General features: G+C 40.2%; 4 protein-coding genes across 4 annotated transcripts in view; 3 read left to right on the top strand and 1 right to left on the bottom strand.

Annotated features, from left to right (window-relative positions):
* LOC118407668 (tropomyosin-1-like) overlaps positions 1 to 11,455 on the bottom strand; it is a 1,169,601-nt gene that overhangs the window by 28,553 nt on the left and 1,129,593 nt on the right. The window lies entirely within an intron of this gene.
* Positions 1 to 11,455, top strand: part of LOC118407709 (zinc finger protein 501-like) — a 482,642-nt gene that overhangs the window by 347,315 nt on the left and 123,872 nt on the right. The gene's annotated exons all lie outside the window — the stretch shown is intronic.
* On the top strand, positions 6,795 to 8,844 carry LOC118407717 (zinc finger protein 260-like). The gene has a single exon (XM_035808235.1). It carries the CDS (start codon positions 6,795 to 6,797, stop codon positions 8,598 to 8,600), a length of 1,806 nt encoding a protein of 601 aa, XP_035664128.1. The 3' UTR covers positions 8,601 to 8,844.
* LOC118407716 (zinc finger protein 525-like) overlaps positions 10,408 to 11,455 on the top strand; it is a 6,785-nt gene continuing 5,737 nt past the window's right edge. Inside the window, exon 1 of the mRNA XM_035808234.1 lies at positions 10,408 to 10,432. Coding sequence (XP_035664127.1) covers positions 10,408 to 10,432 — 25 coding nt within the window. The remainder of the gene's footprint in view (positions 10,433 to 11,455) is intronic.

The following is an 11,455-nucleotide window of genomic DNA, read 5'->3' as shown; positions in this document are numbered from 1 at the left end:
AAAGTGCTGTAAGAACTGTATATAGCGGATAACGTGTTCAGGGGACAAACTGTGTCAATTTGCATGACATACTCACATTATAGCGCCGTAAAAACAGTACATAGCTATCCAATTAAAAAAAACGTGTTTAGGATACAAAATGTGTCTATGTGAATGACACATTCATAGAACAGCGAGGTAAATTTATTTTGACGAAAGCTTGCTCTAACAAAAACTTTTTCAATCGGATGATCATACTATTTGATTATCGCTTTACTTTACTTGTTTGTCATATGAATTGACACAGTTGCCCTCCTAACGAAGTTTTCTGTTGTAAAATGGTTATATGCACACATTATAGAACAAAGCTGTAAGAACTGTATATATAGTGACACAGTTTTGTGTCCTGAACACATTAGCCGTTAAGATTTAGTCATACATTTGTATACTATACCGTTCGGCGCTATTCTACAAATGTGTCGAAACAAATCGACACAGCTGTGCTTTTGACTACGTTTTCAGCAATAAAGTTGTTAGGTACAGCCAAAAGTACACTTTTTACCAGTGTGTCATATAAATTGACACAAATTCTTTACTGTCCAACTTTTTCCGTGATCAATTTTGCACACGTTAAACAGCGCTTTTCTAATTGTGGGTGATATAGATTGACACAGTTGTCCCCCGGAAAAACGTTTTCCATTTTTAAGACACGGTTCAAACACCGCTTACAAAGGTGTCAGACAAATTCACACAATTTCCCTCCTGAAAAAGTCGTCCGCCATCAAGACAATTTTACACTGATTTCACATCGTGTTTCATAGTGTGTCATATGAAATAACAGTTGTCCTCCTGACAAGGTTTTCTGTCATTTGATACAGTTGTCGTCCTGACCGTGAGGGTTTTCCGTTTTGTGAAATTTTAATAAGTTTCAAAAAAACTTGTTAATTGACACAGTTGTCGTCCCGACCAAGTCTTCCATCAGTTAAATACTGTTTAATCATCGCACTAGTGTGCCATACTATCAGTGACAGTTGTCCACCAAAGTTTCCGTCATGAGGCAGTTTTATACTGTTTAACACTCGGTTATTAATTGCAAAGCCGTCCTCCTGACAAAGTTTTCTGTTATAAACTATTGTGTCAATTAATGTGACAAACTAGCAAACTGAATAGATATGCCTAAATCGTATAATCATTCGATTGAAAAAGTTTTCGGCAGAGCGAGTTTTCCGTCATAAGATAGTTATTATATGCGTTTCAAAAGTGTGTCATATGATTGACACAGTTTTCAGCTCAGACAGCGCAGTTACTAGATTTGACAGTTTACTTGAACAAGTTAGTATTTCAGTTACTTTAAACCCTACCATGGTCCAAACTCCAGTAATCAGTTGTTAATTGATATGAAATAACCGCACCTAAAGTCATATATATACGAAGGAACGCCATTTAGTTCGTAAGAAGGGACCTTAGAACTTGTCTGACACACTTGCAGAAAAGCGCTGCCTGAACCGCGCTATTCTGTAAGTGTGTCATTCATATTGACACAGTTTGACTTCTGAACACGCATTAATATTCCGCTTTAAGTTAGCTATATACAGTTCTTACGGCGCCATTATATAAGTGTGTCATTCAAATTGACACAGTTTGTCTCCTGAACACGTATTTTGCTATTAGTTAGCTATATACAGTTCTTACGGCGCTATTATGTAAGTGTGTCATTCAAATTGACACAGTTTGTCTCCTGAATACGTTTTCGGTATTAGTTTGTTATATACAGTTATTTGGGCGCTGTCTACAAGTGTGTCATTCAAATTGACACAGTTTGACATTTGAACACGCATTCCGCTTTAAGTTAACTATATACAGTTCTTACAGCGCTATTCTATAATGCATTGTGTCATTCAAATTGACACAGTTTGTCTCCTGAACATGTTTTTCGCTCCTAGTTAGCTCTATACAGTTCTTACGGCACTATCATGTAAGTGTGTCATTCAAATTGACACAGTTTGAATCCTGAACACGTTTTTCGCTATTAGTTAGCTATATACAGTTCTTACGGCACTATTATGTAAGTGTGTCATTCAAATTGACACAGTTTGACTCCTGAACACGTTTTCCGCTATTAGTTAGTTATATACAGTTCTTTTAGCTTTATTCTATAAGTGTGTCATTCAAATTGACACAGTTTGACATTTGAACACGCATTGCGCTTTAAGTTAGCTATATACAGTTCTTACAGCGCTGTTCTATGAATGCATCATTCAAATTGACACAATTAATTTGTCTCCTGAACACGTTTTTCGCTATTAGTTAGCTATATACAGTTCATTCAGCTTTGTTCTGCAAGTGTGTCATTCAAATTGGCATTGTTTGACACCTGAATACGTTTTCCGCGATTTCTTAGCTATATACAGGTCTTACATTGCTGTTCTATAAATGTGTCATTCAAAGTGACACATTTTGTCTCCTGAACACGTTTCTCGCTATTAGTGAGCTATACACAGTTCTTACGGCGCTATTATGTCAGTGTGTCATTCAAATTGACATAGTTTGTCTCCTGAACACGTTTACGCTATTAGTTAGCTATATACAGTTCTTTTAGCTTTGTTCTATAAGTGTGTCATTCAAATTGACACAGTTTGACATTTGAACACGCATTGCGCTTTAAGTTAGCTATATACAGTTCTTACAGCGCTGTTCTATGAATGCATCATTCAAATTGACACAATTAATTTGTCTCCTGAACACGTTTTTCGCTATTAGTTAGCTATATACAGTTCATTCAGCTTTGTTCTATATTATTATGTTATTTGGGCGCTGTCTACAAGTGTGTCATTCAAATTGACATAGATTGACATTTGAACACGCATTCCGCTTTAAGTTACCTATATACAGTTCTTACAGCGCTACTCTACAATGCATTGTGTCATTCAAATTGACACAGTTTGTCTCCTGAACACGTTTTTCGCTATTAGTTAGCTATATACAATCATTACGGCACCATTATGTAAGTGTGTCATTCAAATTGACACAGTTGGACTCCTGAACACGTTTTTCGCTATTAGTTAGCTATATACATTTCTTTCAGCTTTGTTCTATAAGTGTGTCATTCAAAGTGACACAGTTGGACTCCTGAACACGCATTGCACTTTAAGTTACCTATACAGTTTTTTTTACAGCGCTGTTCTATGAATGCATCATTCAAATTGACACAGTTTGTCTCCTGAACACGTTTTTCGCTATTAGTTAGCTGTATACATTTCATTCAGCTTTGTTCTATAAGTGTGTCATTCAAATTGTCACAGTTTGTCTCCTGAATACGTTTTCGCTATTAGTTTGCTATATACAGTTCTTTGGGCGCTGTCTACAAGTGTGTCATTCAAATTGACACAGATTGACATTTGAACACGCATTCCGCTTCAAGTTAACTATATACAGTTCTTACAGCGCTATTCTATAATGCATTGTGTCATTCAAATTGACACAGTTTGTCTCCTGAACACGTTTTTCGCTATTAGTTAGCTATATACAATCCTTACGGCACCATTATGTAAGTGTGTCATTCAAATTGACACAGTTGGACTCCTGAACACGTTTTTCGCTATTAGTTAGCTATATACATTTCTTTCAGCTTTGTTCTATAAGTGTGTCATTCAAAGTGACACAGTTGGACTCCTGAACACGCATATGCATTGCACTTTAAGTTACCTATATACAGTTTTTTTTACAGCGCTGTCCTATGAATGCATCATTCAAATTGACACAGTGTGTCTCCTGAACACGTTTTTCGCTATTAGTTAGCTGTATACAGTTCATTCAGCTTTGTTCTATAAGTGTGTCATTCAAATGGACACAGTTTGTCTCCTGAATACGTTTTCGCTATTAGTTTGCTATATACAGTTCTTTGGGCGCTGTCTACAAGTGTGTCATTCAAATTGACATAGATTGACATTTGAACACGCATTCCGCTTCAATTTAACTATATACAGTTCTTACAGCGCTATTCTATAATGCATTGTGTCATTCAAATTGGCACAGTTTGTCTCCTGAACATGTTTTTCGCTCCTAGTTAGCTATATACAGTTCTTACGGCACTATCATGTAAGTGTGTCATTCAAATTGACACAGTTTGACTCCTGAACACGTTTTCCGCTATTAGTTAGCTATATACAGTTCTTTTAGCTTTGTTCTATAAGTGTGTCATTTAAATTGGCACAGTTTGACACCTGAATACGCGATTACTTAATAGCTATATACAGGTCTAACATCGCTGTTCTATAAATGTGTCATTCAAAGTGACACATTTTGTCTCCTGAACACGTTTCTCGCTATTTGTTAGCTACATACAGTTCTTACGGCGCTATTATGTAAGTGCGCCATTCAAATTGACATAGTTTGTCTCCTAAACACGTTTATCGCTATTAGTTTAAGCTACATACATGTACAGTTCTTACGGCGCTATTATGTAAGTGTGTCATTCAAATTGACACAGTTTGTCTCCCCAAGGAGGTCTCCCGAACACGTTTTCCGCTATTAGTTCCCTGTATACACTTCTTACAGCACTGTTCTATAAATGTGTTATTCAAATTAACACAGTTTGTCTCCTGATGTCTACGAGAATGCCAGTTAGTTCGTTCGGAAGGGATCTAACAACCGTTGCAGATTCGCAACGTGGGCCGAGACGATACGAACAAACACAAACTTAAAAAACGTTCTGCAAGTTCAAACATACTTTCGCCAAGCGTCCCTTAACAAACCTAATTTAACAATATGCATAAGCCTGACTTGAATCCTCCTCTACCGAACCTAGCGCAGACTGAGACCGTCAAGATACCTGGTGACCCGCGTTCAATGACCTCACTCGTACGACCCGGAAGTATATGATCGTAATCGGTTGCACGGAAAACCCCATGCAGTGCGAAATCGAGGCCAAAAACAGGCATAAAGAGCCAGTTTGAAGGCTAACTTTGACTCTTCAAATCTCATCCCGAAATAATATTTGAATCAACACGAGTACTGTAGGCGATAGAACAACTCGTGGGGATTACGAGGACACCTTTGATAGCCTGATTTGGGCCACCGCGATTTTTTAATCTTTTTTTTACGCGACCATGTCAAGTGCCTCAAACGGGCGTCCAACAATTATCTAACATCCGCCATTTTGTTTTGCGTCGTCGACTCTCCTCCAAATTTACGTTACTTTTACGGAATTCCAGAAGTCGTGGAGACCGCTAAGCACCATAGGCCTACAGGTAAGACCTTTGGTTGTCGTTCTTGTTTCGTGGTTGGTGCTTGTTAAGCGGTAAGTTAGAATTAGAGGCGTGTCTGTGGCAGGTATTTTGATAAATGGGGGAGGGGGGCAGTGGATACGTGTAAATTATGTAACACTAACAGCTGTGGTCGAGATGTATACGTAGGGGTGGGAGCTGTAAGAATTTCTTATGCAGCAGTACATTGTTAAGCCATGTAAAACATCACTCACATACATAGTACCTACATTTCAAACCTCAAAACTTTACACCAACTGCGAAGCTGGATTTGTCAGGTTTGTTATGGTTTAAAAAAAACTCGAGTTCAACTCTGGCATTTTAAAGAGCTACAGCCAGAAGATTGTCTTGATACCAGTATTTCACCCCCTGTCCTAATGGACCAGTGCAGCTGTCAGCTGAAATGGGACCGCGTGGCGCAATCGTCAGCACGTTTGACTCAGGTCCAGAAGGTCCTGAGTTCAAACCCCGCCGTGTCACCGATAGTGCCCTTGGGAAAGGCACTTTACATGACTTTCCTATATAGGCTACAAAAGTCTTCAGCAAATTGAAGTTGGTAGCCTCAAAAACGGAAGGAAGAAATATGGAGGTCAACTACAGGTCAAAGCAAGCCAACGGTCACAATTTTATGCCAGATTTTATACACATGCTTCAGTCCCCTCAAGCAGAAAACTATATAGCTTTATGATCAATATTTGCCTAGGAAAAAAATGATCCAAAATATAAAAGTAATATCCAGGCTAAGGGTCTGCAAGGTGCTGTCGACCGCACAATGCTAAGCTGACCCCTTCTCCTAGGTGGTGGCAACTGTAAGGCCAGCCGCTAGGAGTGCGATTTTAGTTAGCCTGGTGTCCAGCCGTATTCTTTTCCCTGGTAGAACAGTCAGTTAGCAGAGGACATAGCTTTAAGCTGCAAGTCCCCTTGGCTAAGACTAGAGTGAGAACTCACGCCTTCACTCTTCAGTATCAGAGTTGTATCTAACTGTACAGTTGTCACAGCTGATAGTGTTAATCAGTTTAAGGCAAGGTTACACAAACACTAGGAGTGCCGAAAGTACGTGAAGAGTGAAGGTGTGGTATAAAGGTATAATAGCTTCCTAGTATCTTCTATCCTCTCTACAAATCAGAGAGGAGAGAAGAGACTCGGGAGCTATAGTACGACTGGATACCAGGCTAGATTTTAGTCACCCTTTCCATTGTCTTTAAAGAAGTAAATGCATTGATCTTTCTCTTTCCAATACTTTCTTACCATCATTTCAGAGATGGCAGAGTTCAAATGTGTGCCTCCCGTTAAAGAGCTTCATGCTGAACAAACTGCAAGTGGGACACACATTAAATAGGAAGAGACATCAGCATTTTGCACTTCTTAAAGAAATAAATGAATTGAGCATCCTTTGACAAATATTTTGTCACTACCATTTTAGAAATGGCAGGGTTCATGTATCTGCCTCCTGTTCAATCTGTGTCATTTTATATTTTCAAAAACTTAAAAGGGAAATGGGAAATTGGTCTTACTTACTCTAACCAACGCCTTCCTACCATTATTTCAGAGATGGCAGAGTTCAAATGTGAGCCTCAAGTTAAAGAGCTTCATGCGGGGCAAACTGCGAACGAGACGCACATAGAAGAGGAGGAGACAGGAGACACTGGATGGCAACAGGATGGACAGGAGAACGTGCTGTGCCAGGAAACACACAGTGAGGATCAGGAAAGCTACGACTACTTTGGCTCGAGCCTACCGACCGGACAAGCTTGGAACGAGACTTACAACAGTTTGGATTCGACATCAAACATGGGACAGCAGAACGAGGAAAATGGCATCCCAAATGATGGAATTATTGTTGCAAAGTGTGCTGGGTCAGATGAGGAAGACTTGCCATATTCAGCTGTGCAGAGCCATGCAGTCCAGGGGGGAAGCAATGCGGCAAAGCCTACCTACATCTGTTGGAAGTGCGGCTACAGAGATGCACACAAGGATAACATGGATAAACATGTCAGTGAGAAACATGCCAGCGAGAGTCTGCACTACATGTGTTGGCAATGTGGGTTCAGAACGGACGACAAGTCTGGCCTTTCCCAGCACATGGAGACACATGCAAAACCCTACAGATGCGACCAGTGTGGCTATTCTGTTGCAAACAAGACTGATCTGGACATTCATCTGGCAAAACACGCGGGTGAGAAGCCCTACATGTGTGGGGAGTGTGGGTACAGGGCGAATCAGAAGTCTCACTTATCCCGACATATGAAAATCCATACAGGAGAAAAACCCTACAAGTGTGACCAGTGCGACTATTCTGCATCACGGAAATATTTTCTTGACAACCATGTAAGAAAGCACTCTGGTGAGAAACCCCACATGTGTGGGGAGTGTGGGTACAGGACAACTCAAAAGTCTCACCTATCACAACACATGAGAATACACACAGGGCAAAAGCCCTACAAGTGTGACCAGTGTGACTATTCTGCTGCACAGAAATCTTCCTTGAACAAACATATAGCAAACAACAGCTGTGAGAAGCTCTACATGTGCGGGGAGTGTGGGTACAGGACGGTTCGAAAGGCTGTCTTAACCCGACACATGAAAGTCCATGCAGTAGACAAATCTTGTAAATGTGGCCAGTGTGACGATTCTACGATACAGGAAAGAAAACACACTGATGAGAAACCCTACATGTGTGGGGAGTGTGGTTTCAAGGCAGCTTGGAAGTCTACCTTATCCCTTCATATGAGAACTCACACCGGTGAGAAACCCTACAAGTGTGACCTGTGTGACTATTCTGCTACACATAAATCCAGTTTGGACAGACATCAAAGAAAGCACACCGGTGAGAAACCCTACATGTGTGGGAAGTGCGGGTACCAAACGGCTAAGAGCTCCGACTTATCCCGACACATGAGAGTCCACACAGGAGAGAAACCCTACAAGTGTGACCTGTGTGACGTATTACTGAAATCTAATCTAGACCGACACATGGCGACACACACAGGTGAGAAACCCTATGGTTGCGAGCAGTGCGAGTACAGGACAGCTCACAAGTCTGCCTTAGCCCGACACATCAAGACCCACACAGGAGAGAAACCCTACAAATGTGACCAGTGTGACTATTCCGCAGCACTGAAATTCACTTTGGACAAACATCTAGCGACACACAGCGGTGAGAAACCCTATGTTTGCCCGGAGTGTGGATACAAGGCAACGCAAAGCGGTACTTTACTCCAACATCTGAGAACCCACACAGGAGAAAAACCCTACAAGTGTGGCCAGTGTGACTATTCTGCAACACAGAAAACCAATTTGGATAAGCATATGAGAAGACACACACACAGTAGTGTGAATTCAGAACTGAAACACTGAAATGATAACTAGTGTATTGCAGGTTTTTGCCCGAGTGTAAATTACAGGTAAAATGAAATAGGGGTGTAAAAATTGTGTAGAACAATATAGCATGTGTTTAGTCTAAAAGCTAGCGCATACTCTTTAACTTCTTTTTCTAAGACAGTGGAAGACGAAGGATTCCACCTTTTCTGTAATGTTTGAGTTCGGTGATGTAAGGAGGAGATTAATATAAAACTGAGTCAGCTCACAGATGTGCCCTATGTGGCAGAGACTGTCATTCTCATATAGGACTCACGACTGTGTTAGCCATAGCCAAAGTTATAGGGCACTAAGGCTTGTATCAATTAGGATTTTTACCATGGTCAATATTGACCAAAAAAGGCCATAGGAGTATAAAACTGAATTAAGACTAGGGGAGCCCATACAGATGGAAGTATAGTAGATGGAGTAATATGGTAGGATTGTAGCAGTGTTCAGTATTTGATTATACGGCTACTCCATGGAATGACTTACACGGGTAGGCAGTAGCCGGCTAGACGTCACACCACGCTTCCATGTGGCTCTGTCCTAGTTAGACTGCACATTTTGATAAACTCCAAGCAGATCCTACAATTGCATAAGATAGTACCAGACTGGCCAAGGAGTGTTGTCAACCAAAAGTTGTCCATTTGCCTTGTAGCGAAACACACTCCTAGGTCGGCTTCACTCCTCTGCCAGCTTTTGATACTATCTTATGCTACCGTAGGATCTGCTTGGACTCCAAGTTGGAGATTACATTTTGATGTTCCAGTAGTATCTGTAGGACTATTTTGCATCACAGCATGTACTGAAATCATAAACAATGATAAGCATGCCTTGTCAAATTATTTGAATCTTTGGAAGCCTTCTGTTCATGTTGTCATATAACATCCAAGATATTGGTACATGTATGTCTATGTGGAAGAAATATAAATATTAACAAAGCCAAGAGTAAACAGTAGGACTATTCTGCAACACAAAATGTATTGAAATGATATGCATACTTTGTCAGATACTACCAGGTTTTAATATTTGGAATGCACTATTCTTTTTAATGTTTTTGTAACAGCAGATACAATGTATAGGTGCATGTACTCTATCTTGAAGATACATATATTTAAGTGTTGACAACCACACTGATGCTGGTAATGGTTTAATGTGAGGTATTTTAGCTCTGCCCAAGATGTATCCAAATAAAACTAGTGTCAATTGCAACTAATAAGATACAGTTTGTGACCATTTATGTTGATGTTTTAAACTTTACAGTCTAGATCAATGTTGGATATTGGGAGGGATTGATATACAAAAAATGGTAGTAGACACCTAGTTAAGTCCTTTGTACGCAGCCGAGTGTTTATGAATAGAAGAGTGTGGCCCTTAACGTGTCAAAGTTTTCAACCCTTATCATTTACATTTGGGAGAACATTCTCCACACTGCAGCAGCGACGCCTAGCTGCAGTACTCCAAACTGCAGCAGCGACACCTAGCGGCTATGTGGAGTACTGCAGCAGCGACACCTAGCTGCAGTGCGAAGTGTTGCACCAGAAAGTTTTTTATTTGTTTTGATTTATTCAGGAAGTTTTCATAGCTGTCCAGCATTTTTATAGCAGAGTCTTTTTTAAATACAAATGATGTTATTGATTAAGCATGATGTTATCAATTAACTATCAATGATATATTAATTAGATTACCTGAGTGGAACGCCCTGCCTGGCACGGTTGTAAGTGCTCCCAACGTTGAGTGCTTTTGTGCCAGGCAGGCGGCCTGCTCGCCCTAACCCGGGACCTCAACTCCACCCCCCCCTACGATGCCCCATGCGGGGTCATTTGGGGGTACCCCCATGTAGATGTAGAATTAGATTCAAAAAGATTGAAATTAGACTTTGACTTTATTTAGATCGTAGACAATATAATAAACGTATGTTTTAGGGCTCCCTTGGAAATCAGTTACTACGTTAACTGAAGGGACTACCCTAAAGATCAATGAAAAAAAATGAAAAAACAGGCAGCGATTACTTGCGTTGTGACCCACACATCAACATATACATACATAGTCATCATACACATTCAAGATTGACGAATACTAAAAAAATAAATGTTTCACCTGATTCTGATAGTCTGACGAGAGAAACCTGTAGGAGACTACACCGCAGCCCTGCTGGTTTACATTGGTAGGTACACAGTTGGAGAAAAACGGCGGTGTGTTTACATTGGTAGGTACTAGAATATGATGAATAATATGATGGGACCGCATTGTAAATATGTGCATAAAGCTGTCTGTACATATGTAAATACTTTTCGTTTTGTGACCGCATCTGAACTGTGAGCAGCGACATCTATCCTGCAGTACAATGTGAACCAGTCAGAATTGCCCTGAAGAAGGTGACAGTCGGTCACCGAAAGTTGACGCGTCGGTGAGAATAAAGCATTGGTTGTGTAAAAAGAGTCTCTTTATTCAGTGACGTACCAACCTGATGAAACTATTCACGGATAGAATATGATGAATATATTTGATTTTAATTGTATGTCCAAGCAATTACCAATAATCACGTCTGTTAGTGAGTTTATTCCATTTTTTCTGTAAGAAACATGGACAAACCTACTAACGTGTAGCCAAACATAAAATATATTATCTGGGTAATCAGGATGGACAATGTACCTTTGACCTTAATGGCATCACCTCTGACCTCACGATACGACGGAAGAACACAAAGCTGCCGGAGTCCCGGTTTCCTGAAGATAAAAGCGTCATAGGAAGCAGGTAAGACTTACAAACGAGTATCCAAGAGCTCTGATACAGAACTTAAGAGTTTTGGGGTCATTTCTGTGGAAAAAGAATCACAGTAAGAGTGTTAT

This window comes from Branchiostoma floridae, unplaced genomic scaffold (assembly GCF_000003815.2).
Source record: "Branchiostoma floridae strain S238N-H82 unplaced genomic scaffold, Bfl_VNyyK Sc7u5tJ_1439, whole genome shotgun sequence".
NCBI classification, from domain to species: Eukaryota; Metazoa; Chordata; class Leptocardii; order Amphioxiformes; family Branchiostomatidae; genus Branchiostoma; species Branchiostoma floridae.
This window is presented reverse-complemented; position numbering and strand designations above follow the sequence as displayed.